The sequence below is a fragment of the Zalophus californianus genome, chromosome 15, assembly GCF_009762305.2.
Source record: "Zalophus californianus isolate mZalCal1 chromosome 15, mZalCal1.pri.v2, whole genome shotgun sequence".
NCBI lineage: Eukaryota > Metazoa > Chordata > Mammalia > Carnivora > Otariidae > Zalophus > Zalophus californianus.
Window position 1 is genome coordinate 8,843,953 of NC_045609.1, and position 27,951 is coordinate 8,871,903.

At 46.4% G+C, this 27,951-nt stretch overlaps 2 protein-coding genes across 3 annotated transcripts; both read left to right on the forward strand.

The window, feature by feature from the left end:
- Positions 1–6,797, forward strand: LOC113923708 (interferon-induced protein with tetratricopeptide repeats 3-like). 2 transcript variants are annotated; one of them, XM_027596758.2, is made up of 3 exons: positions 44–136; positions 525–798; positions 5,137–6,797. In XM_027596758.2, the coding sequence occupies exons 2-3, from the start codon at positions 788–790 to the stop codon at positions 6,653–6,655; spliced, it is 1,530 nt and encodes a 509-aa protein (XP_027452559.1). In that variant the 5' UTR covers positions 44–136; positions 525–787; the 3' UTR covers positions 6,656–6,797. The 2 variants fall into 2 exon arrangements, with proteins under 2 accessions (XP_027452558.1, XP_027452559.1); XM_027596757.2 differs by lacking the exon at positions 525–798 and having other exon boundaries at positions 1–136.
- Positions 31–27,951, forward strand: LOC113920742 (interferon-induced protein with tetratricopeptide repeats 1B-like). The gene is made up of 2 exons (XM_035724332.1): positions 31–136; positions 25,300–27,951. Exons 1-2 carry the CDS (start codon positions 108–110, stop codon positions 26,717–26,719), a joined length of 1,449 nt encoding a protein of 482 aa, XP_035580225.1. The 5' UTR covers positions 31–107; the 3' UTR covers positions 26,720–27,951.

Sequence of the window (27,951 nt, forward strand, 5' to 3'; positions counted from 1 at the left end):
CCCGCTCCTTGGCCCCCACGCCCCTTATATAATTCCTTCAGCACTGACTTGAGGCAGAATCCGAAAATTTCAGAAGAACCAATCAGCTGGGAGCCCCGCTTTTCAGAATGGAAGACGAGCAGATGGCAGACATGAGGTCAGTGACACAGGAATGCGTCAGGTCTTGGATGCAGGTTGTAAACTGAGCTTCTGGGTGCACGCAGGGTCCTGTGTGGTCCGGTTGCTCACGGATGAAGCGTGCACTTTCTCTGTGTGTGGTTTTTTGTTTTTTTTTGTTTGTTTGTTTGTTTTTCCAGGGGACACACTCAGGCTCCTGGAGCTTCCAGAACTGCTCCCCTAGCTGGGAGCCTGGATGACAGAAAGGCTTGGCAGGAATGTTAGACCCACTCGGGCACAGTTTGCAGATTTAAAGTTAGACCTCGGGGGAATTACTCGTTATGGGCTTTCGGTGGTGGTTTTCTTTGAAAAGACTAAGAGGTTAAAACCTTCTTGCCGTTTTAAAAGGAAGCATTTCTTTTCAACAGATATTATTATAGGTGGAATTGGTAGTGTAAACGCAACTCCTGCTGAGAGGAATTTTGTCCTGAAACGTTTGATCAGTCCAAGGTGGGAAGTTGAAGAAACAATTATTACAGATGGGCATTTTTCCAGAAATCTTTTACGAAAACAAAACAAGAAGCTGAGGGTTTGTTTTTATTTCTGTGATGAGAGCTGGGGAGCAGCAAGCAATCTCCCTTCAAAACAGAATGACCTAATCTCTTTTTTAATACTGATGTAATGTCTCGTGATGGAAAGCAGGTCAGTGGTTGCCTGGGATGGTGGAGGGGGTTGGCGCTGGCGAGGAGGGCACACTGGGGTATCTTTGGGGATGAGATCGAGTCTATAAGGAGATAATGGTGGTGGTTGCTTGGGTATATACATTGGTTAAAATTCATCAAACTGTACACTTAAAATTTTATTGTATGTAAAGTACAATCTTAGCAAACTTGGTTTTTTTAAAATGCACGTAGACATGCTTAAGATCTGCCATCAGATAGAGCTGAGAGACGAAGCTGTTCCCATCAAACACCCATGGGGACGGAGGATCCCAGTGACCACTCAGGGAGTGAGGAAAGAAAGCCCCCCCAAATGCTCTGAGGGGGCTGGTATTTGGGGATGGGCTGGGTAAGAGGAAGTCACTGCCAAGTGCCTCGGGTTATGGTTTCCTAACTATGTGTCTCCATGAGTGGGGCTGACCAGAAAATGTGGCCCTGCCCAGCGCTGTGTTAGCGGGTTTGCCCAAGAGGCTTTACGGTGGCCTGTGCTTGGGTGTGTCCAGAGCCCCTGACCCGAGGAAGTCTGGGGGGTAGGGGCTCTCTGGACTCTGCTGGACTGACGCCCACATCAAGCTGCCCTGTCCCCAAAGGCTGTAGGGACAGGGGCAGGTTGGGCTGCTCCTCGACAACAGGGCTTAAAACTGCCAAAGGGGAAAAACACCTCGGGGAAAGTGCTAGCACCTGCCGGCCGGCCGGCCGATGGACACCCTCCTCTGCCCCATGAAAAATTCACTTAGAACTATGACACGAATATGCCAGCAATCATGGCAGTAACAGTTTCTCTGTGGTGAGCACTTAGTAGCCCTACTCTGTTCAAAGTCCTTTCCACGTTCAGATCATCTTCCCAATAGCCCGAGGAAGGAAGAACTGTGATTTTTTTTATTAGCCTCGTTTTCGAGATGAGCAAAATGAGGCTCCGAGGGCAAATTACTTGCCTAAGGGAGTTGTCAGAGCAGGTCATTAGTGCTGAGCGTCTTGTAACTATGTATAAAGGCCCAAAGGGTGGAGTGGCTTAATGCTTTCAGTTCTGCTCCCGTCAGAGAGAAGGGGCAGGGACTGAAGGGACTCGTCTCTCAGTGGCCCTATTTGGAGACTGAGGCTGGCTGTCTTGGAGGGAAACTCACACCTTCCAGTGCACAAAGTCACACCTTAGAAGAAGGAAAAGGGGATCTCCCCAGGGCATAGTTCCCTGTAATTTGGATGGAAGGAAAAAGTAAATTCATTCAGGGACATTTTGAATGAAAGGAAATGGGGCTTAGTGACAGGATTTTAGGAAATATTCCAGAGCAGGTCAAAGAAAGAACAATTCCAGGTGTCTTGTGGTCATGTTCCTTTATTCTAGATTGTCTGACTCACCGGTTGATACACTACATTATCTCTGACAAGTACATGGGAAACTGCTTTTCAAAATCCCTCTGGAACAGTGCTTCTCAAAATATGGTACAGGGAGGGGCTCCTGCAGGTACAGAATTCCCAGGAGGCTTGTACAAATGCAGATTCCTGAGCCCAGGCCCACCCTCAGATTTCAACAGACGCCCTGGGCCTATATCCACAATGCGTTTTACCAAATCCCCAAACAGTTGGTGTGGAACCCTGTTCCCAGCAGACGCTGACTTCAGCTCTTGACACATTCAGTTTCAGCTTCTCCTCGGAGTGGATCTAGACAGCATGACATCAGGGTCATTATCCTTTCCTGTTTGATAAAAGCACAGACCTCGGGGCTAGCTTCCCCGGGTGGAAGTCTCTTCAGCATCTGCCAAGGATCCAGGAGCAGAAAATAAAATCAGCCTGGACCCCAGCTTTTCTCCAAGAATAGAGGCCCACCCATAAAAGGATATCTAGATAGACAGCAACCTCCCCCTCTTCTCTTGCCTTGGGTCCATTCCCTCGCCTCTGTGACTCTCACTATAAGGCGTTTCAGATGCAATCACACTGGATCAGCAGTGGCTTAGCTAGACATTGCTGGAGAGACAGAAGAAGCTAGAGCACTTGCAGCAGTGTGTGCGGGCCGGTGCTGGTTCCACAGGAAACTGCGAATAAAGTCAGTGAGCAAAATGTATTTTGACTAGTTAAAGGACTTCCCTTTATTCTGATCTTATTTTTCTTCCTTCTTCAGTAACGATAAAAATGCTTCTCTTTTTCTCTTTGTTTTAATACAGCGTTGGTAAGCAGAGGTGGTTAATGTCTTTGGGGATACGTTTTCTCCACAGTGAGTTGGCAACCCTATCTGGCTCCTAACTTTTTTCTGATATTGTGCTAGTCCGTGAAATCTGAAACTACGGACAATAACTGGGTTTCATGATTTCTGGAGGTTCTTTCCAAGCCCATGGAATCTACTGGTAAGAAAGAAGGAACACAAACTCAGTAAAACACCCCCCAAGCCCCAGGCAAATACCGATGTGAGAACATACTTTGAGAACTCAGTAACTTATTGACCTGAATAAGGCAAATGATCTCCCTTGGTACCTTCCAACCGCAAAGCTCAAATTTGTCAATTTTGTTTGTTTCTCAAAATACATTCTTTCTGTCTGGGGATCTGGCCTGTGTCAGGGACTCTGCCTCGGTGAGACTGACAGCGAGCTTCCAGGTGTCTCTGTGTGTGACCATGGGGAGAGGGTGGAGAAGGGTGGAGAAGCTAAACGGAAAGATCCAGTCTCACAGCATGATGGCAAACACCCCTGGGCTTTCGTTTCTTTACATGGCTCCTTCTAACCAGTCTGGGGGCTCCTAGGCCAGAGAGGGCCAGGATAACGAAACTTTATTCATCTTAGGATCCTTCAAAACTAACCAAGTGACGCAAAGGAGTGGCCCTGTAAAGGGACGTTGGATGGCTGAATCAACCTTGCCCGGAATGTGAGGCCTGAGCCCTGACTTCTAACGGAGCAGGACAAGAGATCCCGGGTCCTCCCCTCCTGTCCACCTCACCCCACGTCGCCTTGCATGGGGCAGTGGAAGGCACGTGCTCCGTGGGTTCTTGCACAGACCCTAACTACAGGAGGCAAAGTTAGGAAGCCAGAGGAAGGGTACCTCTTCTTCTGTCTCGAAAAACTTAGGGTGTGGGTTAGTCAGGGCTCTCCAGAGAAACAGAACTAGTAGGACACACATATAAGTACATTTCAGCTGCCGGGTGATGTCAGGCCCCACCCACCAAGGCTGCGGAGAGGTAGCAAGCATTTGCTAACGGTAGTTGTTTTAGGCTCTTCCCTGTGTTTGCTGGCCAAGATGCAGATGATTCTGAGCACCATAATAGAGGAAATTCAGTCAGCCGACTCCAGAGCTCAGGCTTCACTAAGGGCTTTGTCTTCAGCTTCTACTTGAAGGTTAAGACAGGATGGACTCCGGGATGGAGAACTCTTGGCTGTCCTCTCATCAGCTCGGCCTTGCACTGGCGCCAGCAACTTTGCTCAGATCAAAAGTGGGCAGGTACAAGTAGTGGACTCACAAGGGTCGACCTCAGCTGGGTTTTCTGTGACCTTGTGTATCAGTCAACAGCAAAACCAAACTGGATCTTCACAGCTTTATTCCCATTTCTTGCAAGGGAAAGGCCTTTATACAATTGAACATAGTTTTTGGTTTTCCTCACTGAGAATTTTAACCCTCTTTTTTATTCTACAACAGTTTCTAAACATACTGATTTTTACCTACTTTTTCTCTGCTTTCCAATAAAATAAAGATTAAAATAAAGATTCTCACCTGCTGCTGGTTTAAAAAATATGTGTGTGTGTGTGTGTGTGTGTGTGTGTGTGTATACACACACAAAATGAAAAAGAGAGAGATTTATTATCAGGAATTGGCTCACATGATTATGGAAGCCGAGGACCATAATCGTGGCCTGCTGTCCACAAGCTACAGACCCAGGAGAGAGCCAACAGTGTAATTCTAGTCAGAGTCCAGAGGCCCGAGAACCGGAGGGATAATGCCGTAGGGCTCCCGTCCAAGTCTGAAGGCCTGAGAGCCAGGAATGCCGACGGTATAAGCTCCAGTCTAAGGAGAGGAGAAGACCAATGTCCAGCTCACACAGCCAGACAGACGGAATTCACACTTCCTCTGCCTTTGGGTTCTACTCAGATCCTCAGCAGACGCGGTGAGGCCCATCCACACGGGGGAGGGCAGTCTGCTCTCACTCAGTCCACTGAGTCAGCTGCTAATCTCTCCTGGGGACACCGTCACACCCCCTCCCCCCACCCAGAACTAATGTTTAACAGACATCGGGGATCCCACAGCCTGGCAAGCTGACACACAAAATCAACCTGTAACTGCATCCCAGGTGCAATGTCTAGCAGGCGTGCCATCACAGTGACCGTGTTTATTTTCTCCACAGTGAGGCCAACAAGGATTCTCTGGAGAAAATCCTTCCACAGCTGAAATGCCATTTCACATGGAACTTACTTAAGAAAGACAGCGTCTCAGGTGACCTAGAAGATACAGTATGTCACCAGATTGAATTCCTAAACCCTGAGTCCAAAGCGACAATGTACAATTTCTTGGCCTACATAAAACACCTGAATGGCCACAGTGAGGCGGCACTGGAGCACCTGCGCCAGGCGGAGGAGCTGATCCAGCGGGAGCACTCGGATCAAGCAGAAACCCGAAGTCTGGTCACCTGGGGTAACTACGCCTGGGTCTACTATCACCTGGGCAGACACGCAGATGCTCGGATGTACGTTGATAAGGTGAGACAAACCTGTGAGAAGTTTTCAAACCCATACAGTATCGAGTGTGCCGAGCTTGACTGCGAAGAAGGGTGGACACGGCTGAAGTGTGGGGCAAAGCACAATGAAAGGGCCAAGGTGTGTTTTGAGAAAGCTCTGGCGGAGAAGCCCAACAACCCAGAATTCTCTTCTGGGCTGGCCATCGCGACATACCGTCTGGATAATAAACGACAGACGCCATTCTCCATGGATGCTCTGAAGCAGGCCCTTGAGCTGAATCCCGACAATCAATACGTCAAAGTGCTCTTGGCCCTGAAATTGCAGATGATGAATGAAGAAGCTGACGGGGAGCGGTTGGTTCTGGAAGCCCTGGAGAACACGCCTTGCCGAACAGATGTCCTTCGCAATGCAGCCACATTTTATCAAAAAAAAGGTGATCTAGACAAAGCTATTGAACTGTTTCTAAGGGCATCGAAATTCATTCCAAACAATGGTTACCTCTATCACCAGATTGCGTGCTGCTATAGGGCCAAAGTCAAACAAATTCAGAACACAGGAGAATCTGAAGCTACTAGGAATGGAGAGAAAATTAGAGAACTAAAGCAGTATGCTGTTGACTATGTGATTAAAGCTATTGAGAAGGGAGTAGATCCACTGTATGCATATTCTGACGAGCTCCTGGAAACAGAAGACTATTATCAGATAGCTTGCAGTAAGGAGCTCCCCGGCACTCAGAGGCAACAACCCTGCCAGCACTATCGCGACTTTCAGGGGCATCACAGGAAGTCTGAAGGCACTGCTACCCAGTGTGATTTGGAGGGTTTGCCCACAGGCACAAAAGCAACGGAGGAAGGAAAGACGGAATACCCACCACAGAACACCGCTGGAAATCAGCTTCCACAAAATGCACCGAATTCTTGGTATCTCCAAGGATTAATCCACAAGCTGAATGACGAGCTGCAGCAGGCACTCGAATGTTACGAGAAGGAGCTGGGCTACCTCCTAAGGAACAGCCCCACAGGCATAGGCAGCCTTCTCCTGCCGCTGGCTGAGCTTGAAGAAGGCAGTGAGGCAGTGGGCCGGGACCCGCACAACCCCACTCCCAGAGTTCCCGGAACCCCGAGCGGAAACGCAGAGGAGGGATGGGAACAGAGTCAGGGAACCCGCGACACCCCGGGACTCCTTTAGGGTACATTTTTGTAGCGTTGCTTCCTCATGTCTGTCTCCCCTTTCCATCCCAGCCGTGCACACCCCTCTAGCCTGTGGGCCTGACAACAAAATTACCCATGGACACAGGGCTTCGGGCCTGCACGACGCTGACTCGTTCTTAGTTCGCCCTCCGTTCATCAGATCTCCCCCATCTCTGTCCTTCTTACTGAGACTCTTAGCTGGCCACTGCCTGCCAACAGCTCTCCCAGACTGTGCCCCTTTGCTATCTAGCCTTCTGGAGCCCCTGAAAGACCACCTTTGGACTAACCCCGGAATACTCCTTATGTCTTCCTCTTGGCTTCAGCCATGTGTTTATATATATTCTCGATTGTGACACTCCAGTAAATATGTGTTCTGGATAGTGATGCTACAATAAATTTTAAAATTGCGACTCAGGATTGGAGAAAGTGTGTGGTTTGCATGTGTGACTAAGGGTTATACTCATTCCCCAAGTTTCTCTTCGGGACACTGTCTAGGGATAGTGGGTCATGATACAGCCATACCGTACCATTCTCAATGTGCCCATGGTAGCTCCGTCGTGGAGCCGGCCTGCCCTTGACTTCTGTTCCAGGCCAGGGCCTCGGCTGAGCCCAGGGCCCAGTCAGCAGCTGCTGCTACTGAGCAGGACGGCTGTGCACCCAGAAGTACCTGGGCAGTGGCCTCCCCGACCGTGTGTAGGGGGCACCAGTACGAGGCTGGCTGGAGACAAAGATCTTCACCCTCCTGAGTGGATGAAAATATTCAAGTACGCACCTCCCCGCTGGGGAAACCCAGAGTGTCGTCCACCATGCAGCAACTGTCCACCTCTCCTCACCCCACTGCAAGGCCTGCGTTCGTATGCTCTCCTAGTGGTATCATCTGATTGTCTGTGTACAGAGGAAGACTGTTATATGCCAGTTCCCAGGCAAGACAGAGGGCCTGGCATTCCCAATTCCTTTGTGAGTAGAGGGTCAGAAACTTGACTCTTTCCTCATGCAGAAGGGGAATTCTGGGAAGGTGCTTCATAAGCTACATTGGCTATAAAAGCAGCAGACTTTGGTGAGGGTGCCCCCCAGCCCTGAATTATCTGCTGGCTCCCGAAAGGCTGGCAGAGCAGCCGAGTGCCCGGCAGTCAGTTGCTGACTCCTGGCCAGCCTTGACCTATAGCAGCGCCGTCTCTTGTGTCCAGTTCCAGGGGAGTTGCTGGGTCCATGGAATATGAATATATGAAACTAACACTGAGAGCGTGGAAGAGCGTGCGGTTGGGGGCAAGGTGGGGACTGGCTACAGCGACAGCTGGAGGGGCAGTGTAGGTGAGGAACGGCCTACCATATGCAAACACACGTGCTCAAGGACACAGATTTTAAATAGTAGAGTGGTGATCAGGGAGATTGGAGGTTTCCCCAACAGGGGTACCTGGTTCCATCCCCAGGAATTACACATAGATGACTCCTAGAAGGATCCTGGACACCACCCAGGCTGTCCCTCCATGCTCAGAGTCCCATCCACCTTCCAGACGGTGTTGAGCCTCCCAGAATTGCTGTTGACTGGTCCTGACCTACACACATATGCTGTGATTTATTTTGCTGCCCAGACAATTTTATTGAAAAGATGCCTCTGCATCTACAATCTACCACTGTCTGCGGGAATACCCTCAATCTGCACTTCCTGATGTGTGGCCCTGACCTCGCACAATTCTGCCTCCGGAGACCCAGAGGGCAGTAACATAAATTGCCAGTTTTCACAGACACCCACTCCTCCTTATTTCCTGGGGCCATACCCAACCTTACCCAACTAGTAACCTGGTGGGGACTTAGAGCTCCGAGACCGATGCCATTTTACCACCTAGGCTGTGAGGCAGGCTCGGCTGGTGGTCACACAGCATGTCCCAGCAGATTCCAGGGCTGTCCACAAAACAGACAATTGGAGAAGCGGGGGGGTGGGGGATCAGTCTCCCCAGGGGAAACCATGGACTCCTCCCCTCAAGCTTACCAGCTCCAGAGAAGCAGGGACTCTAACTCCTCTGCGCACAACTGTATGCCCATCCCCATAGTGCCTGGAATGAATGAGGCTCTCAAAAACTTTTGAGAAATATAGGAACACACTGTCTCCCCTGAGAATTTGACACTGCCATTATCACCAGCTCAGAGTCACATCTTCCAAGACAACTTCTCCAAATCCTAGAAGAGGGTGCTGGGAAGATGAAACAGTAAGTGTCCCAAGCTACAGAACAGTAACAATAAAACAATGGCACGTTTATGTGCTGGCCTCTGACCTAGGATCTGTGCTAAGCGCATTGCTAGCATCTAAAAACCAGTGTGGAAGGTACGAGGCTCAGAAAGGTTTGCTAACTTGTCCGAGGGCACACAGCTAGGGAGGGGTGTGACTGGCACTCAAGCCCATAACTGTATGAAACCAAACCACCCTGCTCCCATGAATTTCTGTGCATTCTGATGTGCTATGATTTTGTTGGCACAAGCCAAGAGCTTTCAGGCTGTACTGCAAGGGCAGCTCAGAGCCCCGATTTGTAGATTTCTACTAGAATCTTTTCCTGTCATTTTCTCCACTGAATCCAAACTCCCCTCCCTCACATGGACTCCTGTGTGTGATTCCTGAGCATTCTGGCTTTCCATCTTACTCCTCCTTCCCTCTGTGTTTTGCAATCTAGTGTCAGGTTTTTAAATGCATCCTGATACAGCAAATTCACAGGACCGTGAGAGTGGTAATGCTCCTCAAGCTACATGCAAAGAAATTTAGAATTATGTCTGTGCAGGGCTGAAACGGCCCCTCCAGAACCACCAGCAGCTGACACAGGGAGCTCCATTTTTTAAAAGTCAGGCCCGGACAGCAAAGATCTCTTAAACTCTCAGTGTATACTAGCCTCGGACTTTTTTTCCTCTGCAGTTCATTTTTTTTTTTTTTTAGATTTTATTTATTTATTTATTTGAGAAAGCGAGAATGAGAGAGAGAGAGAGAGAGAGAGATCACATGAGAGGGGGGAGGGTCAGAGGGAGAAGCAGACTCCCCGCTGAGCAGGGAGCCCGATGCGGGACTCGATCCCAGGACTCCAGGATCATGACCTGAGCCGAAGGCAGTTGCCGAACCAACTGAGCCACCCAGGTGCCCTGCAGTTCATTTTCGATTCATTGTCATAGGAAACTGGGAAGGGTGGAGAGAGCCACACTCAGCAAGTCGTGGCCTGTCTTCTCTCTCCTTTGCTCTACTGGATAGAGTTACCATTCCCTAATAGGCTGCTACATTGTGTTTTCCAACGAGAATCCCAGGAAGTTGGCATCGGGGGGTCCCTAAGACATCCCCTGGGTCTGATGATTCACTAGAAAAACTCACAGGACTCAACCTACCATCCTGCTCAAGCATTAGACTTATTACAACAACAGCAAACTCAGCACAGGGAAAGAGTGCATGGGGTGAAGGTGAGAGAAACCGAGGCACAAATTCCCCAGAGTTCTGTCCCAGTAGAATCCTACAGTATGTGCTTAATTCCTCCAGCATCGAATGTGACCACACATCTGAAGCTAGTTGGAGCCTCAGTGCCCAAGGGTTTTATTGGAGACTCATCACACGGGCACCCCCTGCACATATCAATTAGCACATATCAAAATTCCAGACTCCCAGGAGGAAAGCAGGTGTCAGCATTAACCACATGGTTCGCACAAACCTCATGGGCACGGTAAACCAAACTAATCGGTTAGGGAATGGGGGGATCATTCCCAAAATCCCACTTCCCAGATGCCAGGCAAGGGCAAACCTTGCAAGCAGGCCTTTCTAAGGATCGTAGTCGAAGGCCTGATATGTTAACCCTTTCCTGCAGTTCAACCCATTGGTGTTCGTGTACCACAGGTATCTACCCCTTTATCCTTCCTTTTCCCAACAGTGCTTTCACTGTGTTTTGGTGAGTGAGGGTCCTTCAAGCACGGAGTGAGGGGACCCACGACCCCCCTGAGGTTCGCCAATATGCTAAAAGGACTCATACGCAGCATGCCGGCAGAATCGCCAGTAAGTTTTACGATAGTGTAAGGGAGGAAAACAAATCTTTTCCACCTACACTCCCAGCTTGTCCAGCAGGGGCCCTGCCAATTAGGCTGACAAAAGAAAGATTGGCAAGAGAAAAACAGCTCTTTATTAACTGGGACATCCACCCATACACATGGGGGAGCCCAGAGATGCGTCACTCAAAGGGGTGAATGGAAGTAGAGCTTATATAGTGCAGGGGAGCAAAAATCTTTCTCCCTCTAACCTCCTACATTCAGTGACTGGGCCCATGAATCCAACTGATCAGAGCCAGGTGAACAAGAGAAAAAATAGTTTAAATTACATACGTACACGCAGGAGTTCATAAGGAAGACGTGGCTTCCAGAGGTGCAAGATGATCGAGGCTTATAGACCCTCATGCAGTGTTGGTAAGTCACTGGCAGACCTAATCCCCTTCAGCTGGTACTCAAACCTGGCAGAATGAATTTGCTGACATCATAATGTCAATGGATTTTCCTTTTCTTCCTTCTTTTTCTTTTTTAAGATTTTGTTTATTTATTTGAGAGAGAGAGAGAGCGCATAAGCCTGGGGTGGGGGGTGGGGCACAGAGAGACAAGCAGACTCCCTGCTGAGCACGGAGCCAGATGCAACACAGGGGCCCTGAGATCATGACCTGAGCGAAATCAGACGCTTACCCTACTGAGCCACCCAGGCGCCCCTCACTGAATTTTTCTAAGGCTTCATAGTCTAGTGCGGGGTCTCCTGTCTCCATGAACACGTGGAGCCCAGAGAGGCCAGAGGTAATTGAACTGGGATGCTGCAGCGGCAGCACCAAGCACCTGACAATCTGGAATGATGTTGACCACGTTGAACTTTACCTGAGCCCTGTACTACTGGACAAATGCTATGGTCAAAAACTCTGCCCACCCCCCAACTCTGGTGTCTGAGAATGTGAAGAGTTAAGCTAAGCTACTCCAGGGGATTGCAGCCTCAGTATCTGTTTTGTTTCGCCAAGCAGCCTGAGGGGCATCTTGAACTAACATTGGCGTTCATGGGCAAGTGCACACCCTTGATAATGGCCTGCAGAATTACGAGCAAATGTAGGTTCCTGATATGATTTCCCCAGCAGCCCGCCTGAGCAGCAATCTCCCCCGCCTCCGAGGGCCTTCCCCTTCTGTCCCCCTCCCCTTAGATAAGCCCCTGTGGAACTTACCAAAACCCCACTCTCCTTGGTTTGAAGGGACCAATCCAGCCCTTGGCCCAGAGCCCCAAAGCATTTCACTCATGACCCACGATAAAGGCCTCCCGCCATGACTCTCTCTCTGCCTGTGGTCGGCCTTCACCTCCCCATCATGTGGGTTCAGGACCCGTGAGGGATAAACTTGTCCACTTCAACTTCTCTTGTGGTTTTTCGTTAAACCATGAAGAAACACCTTCTCCCGTATTACTTAGATAAAATTCGCCACGGGCCCCACGTTTCCCTCTGATGAGGCCAGACCCAGACCCTCCAGATTCCCGTTCTGTGTCTCATAAATGATCAGCTGAATTATTTGTCTCCATGATCAGCCAGAACAAAATGCCTGTAAATTCAACTTGGCCAAATTTCTCTCTTTCCCCACGAGAGCCTGAAATTTGACTTCCCCCTGAAGTTTAACGAGCATTGGAAGGCCAAACAATCCCTTTCCACGTTTGGCTGACAACAAGGAAAGATTGCCACCCTCTCCCCTCCCCTCCAACACCTTGTTTGCAGCCTTGTTTATACCTCTACATCAAGGAAAAGCCCTCTTTTGACTAATCTTTCAGATACTTGCAGATCTTAAGACCAGAACTGTCTCCCAATTGCCATAATCACTGTCTCTTATTGCAAGTCTTTTTTTCCCCCACTTTATAAACTCAATTTTTAGAGCACTTTTAGACATATGGGAAAATGCACGGGAAGTACAGACTTCTAATATACTTCCCTTCTCCACACCCTCACCCCTCCTCCAGATTCCCCTATTATGAACATGCATTCGTGTGTATATTAGCTCCAACTAAACGAACCAATATTGATACATTACTCCTAACTAGAGTCCATGGTTTACATTAGGGCTCCTTGTATTGAACACAACATTGCGTATCTACCATTACTTTATCATCATAAGAGTTTCATCGCCCTAAAAATGCCCTGTGCCCCAACTATACCACTTCTCCTAAAGCCCTGGCAAGCACTGATCTTTACCCTTCCGATAGTTCCGCTTTTTCCAGAACATCACGAAGTTGGATTCACACAGGATACACAGCCTTTTTAGGATGCTTCTTTCACAGAGCAGTGTGCATTTAATATTCCTTCATGTCCTCTTTGTAGCTTGATAGTGCATCCATTTTAACTGCTGCACAGTATCCCGTTGTGCGAATGTACCACAGTTTGTTTACCCCCTCACCTGTTGAGTCTTGATCGCTTCCAATTTTGGCACCAACAGTGGTGCCTGATCAGCCAGTTCACTGAGAGGAGATGGGTATAATCCAGCCCTGCACCTCTGCTTCTGTGAGTCCAATCCCCAGGTGGTATTTTGCCTGTCCTAGGAACAGTGAGGGGCTAGATCTGACCTAAAGACCCTCGAACAACTGATGATCTTTGGTGAGGGCCAGTGCCAAGACACCTGAAACAAACACATGCCTGGCTGGACACTAAGGATGTTAACCACATATTGGGGCACCCGTCATACAAAATGTCCCATTTCCAGAACACCAAGCTGGTGGTCAGCTGGCATTTTCACGGTCACATATTCCTCGTATCTGCTTCTGGAGGTTTTCTATGACTTGAGATACAAGTGTTGGTTTGGCGGTCCCACGCTAGAGCCTTCTGGAAACCTTAGTGTGGGCAGCCAGCTAAGCCTCAAAACACCCCCCTCCAGAGCCAGGTGTGGTCACAGCACACATTCTTGGAAGTCTTCTCTGCGTAGGGAGTCAGGGGACTATGCTTCTGCAAAACAGTTCAGTTGAAAGATTAAGAGTTAACCCAAGAAGGTTTTTCAGGAAGAAAGAACCCTTCCTCTGTGATTACAAAGCAACCAATGTCGACTGCTCTTTTTATAATTAAATGCTTATGAATCTGTCTCTCCACCTAGATGGCAAGTCACCCGAGAAGAGGAAACAGGTCATATCCATGTCCCAACAGACACGTAACAAATGGTCACTCGTTTTGAAATGCATAAGGAGCTCATGGCAGTGAAGGCTGCTTTGGACATGCCAACAACCTGTTAACCACAGGCTCCGTAAACACCTATGGGCTTCCCAGAGCCTGGAAATGACATGAGTAGTGGAACTTGTGCTTTGCAGCCCAGTTTAGATTTCTAAATTTCAACTGCAACTGGAAAATAGCTTCACCTCTTCTCATTTCTCTTAGTAGACACGGAACCCCTCCAAGTCCCATGATACTTCAGACAAGTCTAAAACTGTTAGCCTCCTAGATCCTGATAACCTATCTCACAGATATTATAAGAGCATGCTACGCAAGACCTTGAGCCTAGTTCAAGTTTGTAAATGTGCCTGAAAATGTACATCGACGATGCCAAGCAAATGAATAATTGACAAAAACAGAGACACAAAAATCTAATCATAACTACAACACAAGGGAGTCAGCTGGAAATCTAATTTATGGTAGCTCAAACACAGCCATTAAAACCCCTCACATGGTATGAAAATTAGTGTACCTTTCGGAAAAGAGTAGTTCACGGTGGCTGAGTATTTTCTCTTATGGATGTGATGGCATGTATTTGCCAAAGTGAGTAATCGCCAAGGTTTGACCTCCAGGCTTTGACCTCCAGAGATGAAAGGTGTTTAGAGGTCAAAGCACTTTGACCTACATTGCTTTAGCATATTGTGTGAATTATTAAGGTGCACGTGGAGACACCAAGGCACGGGGGAATGAAGTTAGTTACTGACTCGGAGCCTCATAGAAAGACAGGTAGGTACTGGCAGTGAGCTCCTGACCCCTCTTCCATAGCGCTCCCGCCAGAAAAGGACCTAGGGATTATCTAAGAAAGTACTTCTCAAACTTTAACATACCAACATACCAATGTCCATGTGATTTACATGGACATTAGGAAGACTCTAATATAGTAGGTCTGTGGAGGGCCCTGAGATTCTGGACTTCCTAAGCTTTAGTTGATGCTGATGCTGCCGGTCCACAGACCATACTGAGAAGCCAAAGTCTAGCTTGGTTTTTAGCGACAATTATTGAACAACACAATTACCTTGGAGTTCCTTCCTTCCTTAATGAATGAATGAATCATCAATCAGTGATAATTCTGATGCCTGGGCCTCCCTCTCAGAGATTCTGATTCGTTGGACTAGAGATCAGCTCAGGTGTCAGGACTCGTTTTTATTTTTCAAAGATTCCCAGGGAACTTTCCATTTTGCAGCCAGGGTTGCAAACCACTGTCCAAGGCTAACCCTTTTCTTTAACTGATGAAGCAACTGGTAAAGTTTATTTATATATTTTTAAAAGATTTTATTTATTTGAGAGAGAGAGCAAGAGCAAGAGAGAGAGAGACAGCACAAGCAGAGTGAAGGGCAGAGGGAGAAGCAGATGCCCCACTGAGCAGGGAGCCCGACGTGGGGCTCCATCCCAGGACCCCAGGATCATGACCTGAGCTGAAGGCAGATGCTTAACCGACTGAGCCACCCAGGTGCCCCTCTATTGCTCTTTTTTTTTTTAATTTTTTTATTGTTATGTTAATCACCATATATTACATCATTAGTTTTTGGTGCAGTGTTCCATGATTCATTGTTTGTTCATAACACCCAGTGCTCCGTGCAGAACGTGCCCTCCTCAATACCCATCACCAGGCTAACCCATCCCCCTACCCCCTCCCCTCTAGAACCCTCAGTTTGTTTTTCAGAGTCCATCATCTCTCATGGTTCGTCTCCCCCTCTGACATACTCCCCTTTTCTTCCTCTCCTGTTATCTTCTTCTTTTTCTTTTTTCTTAAAATATGTTGCGTTATTTGTTTCAGAAGTACAGATTTGTGATTCAACAGTCTTGCACAATTCACAGCGCTCACCATAGCACATACCCTCCCCAATGTCTATCACCCAGCCACCCCATCCCTCCCACCCCCAACCACTCCAGTAACACACAGTTTGTTTCCTGAGATTAAGAATTCCTCATATCAGTGAGGTCATGTGATACATGTCTTTCTCTGATTGACTTATTTCACTCAGCATAACACCCTCCAGTTCCATCCACGTCGTTGCAAATGGCAAGATCTCATTCCTTTTGATGGCTGCATAATATTCCATTGTGTATATATACCACCTCTTCTTTATCCATTCATCTGTCGATGGGCATCGTGGCTCTTTCCACAGTTTGGCTGTTGTGGACATTGCTGCTATAAACATTGGGGTGCACGTACCCCTTCGGGTCCCTACATTTGTATCTTTGTGGTAAATACCCAGTAGTGCAATTGCTGGATCGAACGGTAGCTCTAATTTCAACTGTTTGAGGAACCTCCATACTGTTTTCCAGAGTGGTTGCACCAGCCTGCATTCCCACCAACAGTGTAGGAGGGTTCCCCTTTCTCCACATCCCCGCCAACATCTGTCGTTCCCTGACTTGTTAATTTTAGCCATTCTGACGGGTGTGAGGTGGTATCTCATGGAGGTTTTAATTTGGATTTCCCTGATGCCGAGCGATGTTGAGCACTTTTTCATGTGCCTGTTGGCCATTTGGATGTCTTCTTTGGAGAAATGTCTGTTCATGCCTTCTGCCCATTTCTTGATTGGATTATTTGTTCTTTGGGTGTTGAGTTTGATAAGTTCTTTATAGATTTTGGATACTAGCCCTTTATCTGATATGTCGTTTGCAAATATTTTCTCCCATTCTGTCGGTTGTCTTTTGGTTTTGTGGACTGTTTCTTTTGCTGTGCAAAAGCTTTTTATCTTGATGAAATCCCAATAGTTCATTTTTGCCCTGGCTTCCCGTGCCTTTGGCGATGTTTCTAGGAAGAAGTTGCTGCGGCTAAGGTCGAAAAGTTTGCTACCTGTGTTCTCCTTTAGGATTTGGATGGACTCCTGTCTCACGTTTAGGTCTTTCAACCATTTGGAGTCTATGTTTGTGTGTGGTGTAAGGAAATGGTCCAGTTTCATTCTTCTGCATATGGCTGTCCAATTTTCCCAACACCATTTGTTGAAGAGACTGTCTTTTTGCCATTGGACATTCTTTCCTGCTTTGGCAAAAATAAGTTGACCATAGAGTTGAGGGTCCATTTCTGGGCTCTCGATTCTGTTCCATTGATCTATGTGTCTGTTTTTGTGCCAGTACCATACTGTCTTGATGATCACAGCTTTGTAATAGAGCTGGAAGTCCGGAATTGTGATGCCGCCAGCTTTGCTTTTCTTTTTCAGTATTCCTCTGGCTATTCTGGGTCTCTTCTGGTTCCATACAAATTTTAGGATTATTTGTTCCATTTCTTTGAAAAAAATGGATGGTATTTTGATGGGGATTGCATTGAATGTGTAGATTGCTCTAGGTAGCATTGACATCTTCACAATGTTTATTCTCCCAATCCATGAGCATGGAACGTTTTTTCATTTCTTTGTGTCTTCTTCATTTTCTTTCATGAGTATTTTATAGTTTTCTGAGTACAGATCCTTTGCCTCTTTGGTTAGATTTATTCCTAGGTATCTAATGGTTTTGGGTGCAATTGTAAATGGGATAGATTCCTTGATTTGTCTCTCTTCTGTCTTGTTGTTGGTGTATAGGAATGCCACTGATTTCTGTGCATTGATTTTATATCCTGCTACTTGACTGAATTCCTGTATGAGTTCTAGCAGTTTTGGGGTGGAGTCTTTTGGGTTTTCCACATACGGTATCATATCATCTGCAAAGAGTGAGAGTTTGACTTCCTCTTTGCCTATTTGGATGCCTTTGATTTCTTTTTGTTGTCTGATTGCTGTGGCTAGGACTTCTAATACTATGTTGAATAGCAGTGGTGAGAGTGGACATCCCTGCCGCGTTCCTGACCTTAGGGGAAAAGCTCTCAGCCTTTCCCCATTGAGAATGATATTCGCTGTAGGTTTTTCATAGATGGCTTTTATGATATTGAGGTATGTACCCTCTATCCCTATACTCTGAAGAGTTTTGATCAAGAAAGGATGTTGTACTTTGTCAAATGCTTTTTCTGCATCCTTTGAGAGGATCATATGATTCTTGCTCTTTCTTTTGTTAATGTATTGTATCACGTTGATTGATTTGCGGATGTTGAACCAGCCTTGCAGCCCAGGAATAAATCCCACTTGGTCATGGTGAATAATCCTTTTAATGTACTGTTGGGTCCTATTGGCTAGTATTTTGGTGAGAATTTTTGCATCCATGTTCATCAAGGATATTGGTCTGTAATTCTCTTTTTTGATGGGGTCTTTGTCTGGTTTTGGGATCAAGGTAATGCTGGCCTCATAAAATGAGTTTGGAAGTTTCCCTTCCATTTCTATTTTTTGGAACAGTTTCAGGAGAATAGGTATTAATTCTTCTTGAAATGTCTGATAGAATTCCCCTGGGAAGCCATCTGGCCCTGGGCTTTTGTTTCTTGGGAGATTTTTGATGACTGTTTCAATTTCCTTAGTGGTTATAGGTCTGTTCAGGTTTTCTATTTCTTCCTGGTTCAATTTTGGTAGTTGATACATCTCTAGGAATGCACCCATTTCTTCCAGGTTATCTAATTTGCTGGCATAGAGTTGCTCATAATATGTTCTTATAATTGTTTGTATTTCTTTGGTGTTGCTTGTGATCTCTCCTCTTTCATTCATGATTTTGTTGATTTGGGTCATTTCTCGTTTCTTTTTGATCAGTCTGGCCAGGGGTTTATCAATCTTGTTAATTCTTTCAAAGAACCAGCTCCTAGTTTCGTTGATCTGTTCTACTGTTCTTTTGGTTTCTAGTTCATTGATTTCTGCTCTGATCTTTATGATTTCTCTTCTCCTGCTGGGTTTAGGCTTCATTTGCTGTTCTTTCTCCAGCTCCTTTAGGTGTAGGGTTAGGGTGTGTATTTGAGACCTTTCTTGTTTCTTGAGAAAGGCTTGTATTGCTATATACTTTCCTCGCAGGACTGCCTTGGCTGTATCCCAAAGATGTTGGACAGTTGTGTTTTCATTTTCATTGGTTTCCATGAATTTTTTTAATTCTTCTTTAATTTCTTGGTTGACCCATTCATTCTTTAGTAGGATGCTCTTTAGCCTCCATGTATTTGAGTTCTTTCCGACTTTCCTCTTGTGGTTGAGTTCTAGTTTCAAAGCATTGTGGTCTGAAAATATGCAGGGAATGATCCCAATCTTTTAAAATATGCAGGGAATGATCCCAATCTTTTAAAATATGCAGGGAATGATCCCAATCTTTTCGTACCGATTGAGACCTGATTTGTGACCCAGGATGTGATCTATTCTGGAGAATGTTCCATGGGCACTAGAGAAGAATGTGTATTCCGTTGCTTTGGGATGGAATGTTCTGAATATGTCTGTGAAGTCCATTTGGTCCAGTGTGTCTTTTAAAGTCTTTATTTCCTTGTTGATCTTTTGCTTAGATGATCTGTCCATTTCAGTCAGGGGGGTGTTAAAGTCCCCCACTATTATTGTATTGTTGTCCATGTGTTTCTTTGCTTTTGTTATTAATTGCCTTATATAATTGGCTGCTCCCCTGTTCGGGGCCTAGATATTTACAATTGTTAGATCTTCTTGTTGGATAGACCCTTTAAGTAGGATATAGTGTCCTTCCTCATCTCTTATTACAGTCTTTGTTTTAAAATCTAGTTTGTCTGATATAAGGATGGCCACCCCAGCTTTCTTTTGGTGTCCATTAGCATGGTAAATGGTTTTCCACCCCCTCACTTTCAATCTGGGGGTGTCTTTGGGTCTAAAATGAGTGTCTTGCAGACAGCATATGGATGGGTCTTGTTTTTTAATCCAATCTGATAGCCTGTGTCTTTTGATTGGGGCATTGAGCCCATTTACATTCAGGGTAACTATTGAAAGGTATGAATTTAGTGCCATTGTATTACCTGTAAGGTGACTGTTAACTGTCTGTTCTCTGTGTTCGTTTCTGCTCTTTGCTGCTTTTAGGTTCTCTCTTTGCTTAGAGGACCCCTCTCAATATTTCTTGGAGGGCTGGTTTCGTGTTTGCAAATTCCTTTAGTTTTTGTTTGTTCTGGAAGCTTTTTATCTCTCCTTCTATTTTCAGTGATAGCTTAGCTGGATATAGTATTCTTGGCTGCATATTTTTCTCGTTTAGTGCTCTGAAGATATCTTGCCAGTCCTTTCTGGCCTGCCAGGTCTCTGTGGATAGGTCTGTTGCCAATCTAATGTTTCTACCATTGTAGGTTACATATCTCTTCTCCCGAGCTGCTTTCAGGATTTTCTCTTTGTCTCTGAGACTCGTAAGTTTTACTATTAGATGTCGGGGTGTTGACCTATTATTATTGATTTTGAGAGGGGTTCTCTGTGCCTCCTGGATTTTAATGCCTGTTTCCTTCCTCACATTAGGGAAGTTCTCTGCTATAATTTGCTCCAATATACCTTCTGCCCCTCTCTCTCTCTCTTCTTCTTTCGGGATCCCAATCATTCTAATGTTGTTTCGTCTTATCGTATCACTTATCTCTCGAATTCTGCCCTCGTGATCCTGTAGTTGTTTCTCTCTCTTTTTCTCAGCCTCTTTATTTTCCATCATTTGGTCTTCTATATCGCTGATTCTCTCTTCTGCCTCATTTATCCTAGCATTTAGTGCCCCCATTTTTGATTGCACCTCATCAATAGCCTTTTTGATTTCGATTTGGTTAGATTTTAGTTCTTTTATTTCTCCAGAAAGGGTTTCTCTAATAACTTCCACGCTTTTTTCAAGCCCAGTTAGTATCTTTAAAGTCATGATTCTGAACTCTAGGTCCGACATCGTACTAATGTCCGTATTGAGTAGGTCCCTGGCTGACGGTACTACCTCTTGTTCTTTTTGCTGAGGTGATTTCTTTCGTCTTGTCATTTTGTCCAGAGGAGAATAGATGAATGAGAGAACAAAATGGTAACAGGTTTACAATGTCCCCAGGAAATATACTGTATACCAATCAGAAAAGACCTGAAACCAGGGGAAAAGAAAGGGAAAGAAAGAAAAAAGAAAGAGAAAAAGAAAAAAAGATGAAAAAAAAAAAGATAAAAACAAAAACAAAACAATACAAAAAAAAGCAGAATATGATCAAATATGATCAGGCTAGTGCATAGATCAGTGCCACACACTAGATTTTGGGCGTATTTTGGTCTGTTAGAAAAAAGTGCCTCCTAAAATTTTAAAGGACGAAAGACATATATGTACAAAATAAGGGTTGATACAATGAAGGGATGGAAGATGACTGTAAAGATGAAAATTATAAAAGATTTTATAAAAGGACTTGGTAAGATAAGTTGTTTGAAAAAAGAAAGAAGATTTAAGAAAAAAAAGAAAAAAAGAAAAAAAAAAGGAAAAAGGGAGAGAATGTGATCAGGCAGGAGACTAGAACAAAGCCATACACTAGTGATTTAGGGTATATTTTGATCTGTTAGAAGAAACTGTACCTCAAAATTTTAAAGAGAGAACAACTTATATATATATATATATATGCCAAAAATAAGGGTAACTACTATGAAGGGATAAAATATGACTCTAAAAATGAAAAATAAAAATTTTTTTTTTAAAAAAAGGGGATTGATAAGATGTTGGTTGAAAAAGGGAAAAAGAAAAATAAAAAAAAAAACAGTCAACAAAAATTAACTTTGATGAAATAATGAATCATGGTAAAAAAAAAAAAAAAGCCATGAATCTATGTGCAGTATTCCCCTAGCGCTGGAGTTCTCCCATTCTCCTTGATCGATCAACTTGGTCTTGGCTTGCTGGCTGTTTGGGCTGATCTTCTGGGGGAGGGACCTGTTGCTGTGGTTTCCAAATGTCTTTGCCGGAGGCGGAACTGCCCCGCCCTTGTCGGTCCGGGCTAAGCAAGCTGCTCCGGTTTGTTCTCAGGAGCTTTCGTTCCCTGCAAGCTCTCGGTACAGCTTTGGAGGACCAGGGCGGAAATGGTGGCCTCCCAATCTCCACCCGGAGGAGCTGAGAACTCGGGGCCCCGCTCCTCAGTGCGCCCCCAGAGAAAAGCAGTCACTCCCGTGTCCCCGGTCTCCGGCCGCACTCCGTGCTCACCGGCCTGTGACCGAGCGTTTCTATCTCTGGCACCCGACCCTGCACGGAGTCTCCAAACCCAGCAGATCCCTGCAGTGCATTCCCGCACCGCTCCTCCCCGGGAAGGAAGGGGAGTCTCCCCGGATCTGCTGCTTGTTGGGTCCCTGCTGGGGGAGCCGTGCCCCGACTGGGCCGCAGATCACAGTTTATGGCCACCCCGAGCTGAGAGCCCGCGACTCTGCTCCGTCTCTGCAGCCGGCTTCCCCGCTCTGATACCTGGGAGCTCTGGCGCACTCAGGCACCCCCGGTCTCTCTGTGACCCCAAGGGTCCTGAGACCACACTGTCCCGGGAGGATTCCACCCCCCGCTTAGCCACTGCAGCGACGTCCCCCCGCGGAGCCGACTTCTAAAAGGTCCGATATTGTGCCTCGCGGCTCTAGCACTTGCCAGAAGCGGCCGGCGGAGGCCCCTCCCCCGCCGCCTATCCTCCCGAATATCGCCTCGGATTCACTTCTCCGCACGCCCTACCTTCCAGTAAGTGGTCGCTTTTCTGTTCAGAGAGTTGTTGCTACTCTCCTGTTCGATCTCCTGTTGAGTTCGTAGGTGTTCAGAATGGTTTGATCCCTATTCAGCTGAATTCCTGAGACCAGACGAAATCTAGGTCTCCTACTCCTCTGCCATCTTGCTCTCTATTGCTCTTTTTAATTTGTGAATATACATCGGCGCACGTGTGCACGTGCACACACGTAAACACACTCACACACTTTATTGGCTGTTTCTTCTCTCCCTGATGCTGCTCTGTCCCATGTAGCTCGTGGGTCTGTTTTTCCCAAGGAGACAGTGGGCAAGATTCTGCAAAACTGATCCTGAGCCAGAGCCCCACAGAACCAGGACTACTGCCGGAATCATAGCAATCACGGGACACATGAACACTTCCTCTGTCTTTCTGACATGTTGTCACTAGATGTCAATAGGTGAAGGGGACTAAGTGGCACAGACTTCCAGTTATACAACAGATAAGTCAAGGGATGTGAAGTACAGCATAGGAAATAGAGTCAATAATATTTTAATAGCTCTGTATGGTGACAAGTGGACACTAGACTAATCATGGGTGATTATTTCAAAATATATATAAACGTCAAATGACTATGTTTTACATCTGAAACTAATACAATATTGCATGTCAGCTATACTTCAGTAAAAAATGTTTATGCATAATAATTTTATGCACAAAAATTCCAGAGCCACCCAGCTGTCAGTACAAACAGCCCTTCTAAACTTCATGTCAGTACCAGCTTACATTTCCACACCTTTCTTTCAGATTTGGTTTGGGGCTGGCAACTTACAGAAAGTAAAACTCAACTGGCCTGCTAGAAACCTCCCTTCTGATACACAAGTAGAAGGAAAGAGCTGAAGCGGAGTGATCCCCCTTCCAAAAATCTCTTCTCCCCCACACAGGTCAGCCCTTCCCAGGGAAAGGCTGGATGCCTACTGCCCCTGAGGCTTCGCCAGGCTCTGTGTGTGGGCGTGCCCGGGGCTCCCTGACTTGGGTCCTAAGGTCGGAAGACCCAGACTGCTCTGGCCTGAAGCTCACAGCACAGCACCCTGTCTCAGTAACTGCACAGTCAGAAATATGGCAGCATTCTCCAAATGCTGTGGAGTTATGGCTCCATATGCTCCAGATGGGAAAGGGCTCTAGCTGGAGGCCAGTGTAGACTGCCCACTGCCCAGATGGAGCGACTTGGGACACATCATGAAAGCAACACCCCTAATTGCTGAATGCTCTTCAGTGAGACACACTTGCCATGTGTATTGAATTTCATCTCACCACAACCCGTGAGGAAAGATCTAGTACTCTCCTGATTTTATAGGTATGGAATTAGAGCTTAGGAGGGTGGACCAAGTAGCCCGTGATCACATGGCCAACAGTGGTCAAGTCCAGCACTGAACCCAGACACTGTGATTCCAGATAGCCTTCGCCACCGAGCACCATTGGTCTGTGTGCACAAAAGCAAATGAAGGCAAAATGTCTTACTATTTCTCATTGTGCCCAAGCCGGGGAGGAGTGAAGGGGATCTCAGAGGGAAAAAAAATGTCCCGTTGGCCCCATATCTAGAATAAAAATTATTCCATGATGGAGCTTCAACCTCTCGCATTCAGAGCACATAGCCCTAAAGTAGGGGAGACGGTATATGTCTGGAGAATTCCCCGCCATCAGGTGATTCTGTCAAGTGACAGGTCTTGGACATGTTTTCAAATGCCCCTGGATTTCTCCCTCCACGTAAAACAATGTTTGGCTGAAAGCCACTCATCCCTTTAAGTGAACTTCTGCTCCCACAGTGGGCCATCTTGGTCCTGGTTCCCCTCCTTCTGCCCCCCTGGGTACTCCACTCTCCATTTCCATGCTCCCATTTTGCTTACAGAGTTTTACTGCTACTTCTATCATTAGAGTATACTTCGGGAGTGGGATTGGGATTCTCTCTCTGTGGGCAGTCTTGAGATGTGTTGCGTTGGGGAAGAACACACAAATCTAAGCCATCTCCTGTGCTTATAAGATGTTAAGAAGGCCAGTACATTGTTCTGGGAACAATGGAACGGGCAGATGTGGTCTACTGCAAATTGCCGAAGTCCCTCCTTGGATGAGAGATAGAAAGATGTCTTTAACTCATCCAGAGAGAGATCTTGTACTACGTTCCTTCTCAAGCACACACTTTTCCTAAAAAATTCTTTATATTGGAATGCATAAAACAGATACATTTCCTGTTTGATATTCCTTTTCTGGTTAATCCTTCTTGTCTATATAACCTTCAACATAAGAAGTCTCAGGACACCACTCTGTGTGCTGAAGCAATAATGTAGAAGTTGCCTGAAGAGAAAGAAGAAAGAGCCCCAGACATCTGGGAGCCAGCCCAACACTCTAGGCTAGACCCTGGTGTTGCTAGACAGCAACCCACAGCAAGAACCTGTGTCCTCCCATAGCACCTTCACATTGCCTCAGCACCAGACAAGGCCACCCTGACACCATGACAGATTATGACAAAAACAAGGCCACTCCATAACCATGTGTGAACACAGACAAAAATATGAATGCCATCCAGCGGGGTCCAAAAAAGGCCAAACACAAGGGGAAGCTGTCTCCAGTTTTCTTCTGACAGCATTAGGGATGTACCGCAGTGTTGAGAGGGCACAGAGGGAGAGAAGGGTTTTGTAGTGTTGAGGGTAGGGCTAAAACGATTTTGACATTAGCAGAATTAATATCTCTCGAGTTGCCTTCTAGAGAACACATAACCTACCTGGTGGTGCCATGAAGTGATGAGCATTTCCTCAGGGTTTTTATGTCAACGACCACAGAAGCCAGAGAGGCAACACACATTGGGAAGAAAAGAGCACTGTGGGGTAGAATGTGACTATTCAAAGTGCTGGCTTCATTTCCATTAGACTGAACGCTCCTAAAATTACAAATAATTGTTGTCTATTTTTTCAGTGACAAATCAAATGGGAATCCCCTCGAAGAGAGCCTGGTTCAACTGAGATGTCACTTTACGTGGAAGTTGCTAGTTGAAGACACCGAACTGTCTGATTTGGAAAACAGGATCTTGGATGAGACTGATTTCCTAGACACCAAATACAATGTGGGGACCCACAACCTGCTGGCCTATGTGAAGCACCTGGCGGGCCAGAACCAGGAAGCCCTGGGGAGCCTGCAGGAGGCTGAAGGCTTAATCCAGCAGGAACGTGGTGCCCAATCAGATGTGAGACTTCTGGTCACATGGGGCAACTACGCCTGGCTGAATTACCACATGGGAAGACCCGAAGAAGCCCAGGCTTACCTGGACAAGGTAGAGAACACCTGCAAGGAGTTCGGGGCTCCCTCCCGCTACAGGATGGAGTGTCCCCAGATGGACTGTGAGGAGGGATGGGCCTTGCTGAAATGTGGAGGAAAGAATTATGAACGGGCCAAGGCCTGCTTTGAGAAGGCTCTGGCAGTGGACCCGGAAAACCCTGAATTTAGCACTGGGTATGCGATCACCACCTACCGCCTGGACGTCTTTAACAAAGCAACACAGGTTAGTGAGGCATTCTGTCTGCAGACCCTGAAAGAGGCCATCAGGCTAAATCCAGAAGATGCATATATTAAGGCTCTCCTTGCCCTGAAGCTTCAGGACATAGGCCAAGAAGCTGAAGGAGAAAAGCACATTGAAGAAGCACTGACCAACACGTCCTCGCAGACCTACGTCTTCCGATACGCGGCCAAGTTTTACCGAAGAAAAGGCTCTCTGGACAAAGCTCTTCAGCTCTTAAAAATGGCCCTGCAGGCCACCCCCTCCTCTGCCTTCCTGCACCACCAGATAGGGCTTTGCTACAGGGCACAAATGATCGAAATAAAGAGAGCTGCCAACTGGCAGCCCAGAGGACACATTAGAGAAAATGTCCACAGATTGGTTCACTTGGCTATAGATGAATTTCAAAAGGCTTTGATGATAAGGCCCACATTTGAGTTGGTTTATGTTGTACTGGCTGACATGTATGCAGAATTAGGCCAACACACAAAGGCTGAGGACACTTTTCAGAAAGTGCTGTGCATGAAGAACATCAACGATCATCTACAGCAAAAGATTCATTACCACTATGGCCATTTCCAAGAAGTTTACAAGATATCTGTACATAAAGCAATCACCCATTATTTAGAAGGTCTCAAAATCAAGAGAGCCTCCCACAACAGGGAAAAGATTCTCACTGCCTTAGAGAAGCTGGCTAAAAGATGGGTTCAACAAAATGTACATATGGTGGAAAGTTTGAGCATCCTTGGGTTCATCCACAAATTGAAAGGGGAAGCGAGTGAAGCCTTGGAGTGTTATGAGAAAGCTCTCAGGCTGGCTGCTGACTTCAACACCGTGATTTGAACTAGAGGTCACCATTACCTGTTTAATGTGTTCATAGCTAAATATAACAAACATCTTTGCTGATCACCGCTTTCAGAAACATAGAACATGCTGAAATACAAAACAGTTGATAGAACACAGACTCAGCTGCCTGCTGACCCCCCTCTTTCTTTCCTCGCTGACCCCTCCCCCCTTCTTTCCCCTTCTGTCCATGCACCCATGAAAGGAGCATCCATTCTTCTATAACACATCCCTGTGCTCATTGGCCAAGGCCAATGAATGCTGTTTGGGGCACCTGTTACCTGCTAGACCAACAAGAGTCCTTTTCTTTCTGGCTTTGCATCTGGAATGAACAGCTTCCATCCTCAGTCCATCTGGTCTCCTGGACAGAGGAGTCTTAAACAGGGAAGATTTCAGCCCCTCCTGGGCCCACACACCAGTCACATGCCAGTGTAGCTGTGTGCACGCACCCGTGTATCTGCAGGCACATAACCACAGGAGGCCCACACATTGGTCCAAAGACACTCCTGCTGCTTGGTTCACACACTCAAGGCATGAATTCCTGGAGACGGTGATCCTGAACCAGGGGCACAGGCTGCTCATATACACATGCCTCACACATCCCTCTCCACACACGCTGATTCTTGAGCTCACACAGGCGCATTCCTGCATATTTGTGCACATATGCATTCTGTATTTGGAAAATATCTGACACCAACTACCCACTCAGAAGTTAAAAAGCATAGGAAACAGAAAACAAAAACAGAAAGGATATCTTTTTCATGTGGCCAGGGGCACTGACCTATCAGATCTGAAGGCAAAGCAAATGAGCAAAGATGAGAAAGAAAAAAAGGAGAAGGGACTTCAGGGGGTCACTACCATGTTCCAGCCCCAGGGCCCATTTCCCAGGGCCCTCCTGCAGCCAAGACCTGCTGCTCAGTGAGTCAAATCTCTAACCTCATAAGAAACTCAAACTCTTCCGTATACGTTTGTCCAGCCACTGGCAATCACAAAGGATCTATGTGTTCCAGACATGTGGCTGGACATGTACTCACATCTAAGAAAAATTAAAGTGTATTGGGGAAAGACAAATAAGGGAAAAGCCTATTTAAGAGTTGCCAGCTAAACATGACAAATACAATAATGCAGTTTTTAAGTGCTTGCTGTGTGGTGCATGATACAACCTTCTCCAGTTTCTAACTAAAATATTTTCTCCCAAAACATTCAGTAAAATTAACCACTTGATAAGCTAA

Coding starts and splice junctions, on each gene's coding strand:
- LOC113920742 (XM_035724332.1), top strand. CDS start 108: ATGGAAGACGAGCAGATGGCAGACATGAG. Junction 137..25,299: donor GAGCAGATGGCAGACATGAG/GTCAGTGACACA, acceptor CTATTTTTTCAG/TGACAAATCAAATGGGAATC.
- LOC113923708 (XM_027596757.2), top strand. CDS start 108: ATGGAAGACGAGCAGATGGCAGACATGAG. Junction 137..5,136: donor GAGCAGATGGCAGACATGAG/GTCAGTGACACA, acceptor TTTTCTCCACAG/TGAGGCCAACAAGGATTCTC.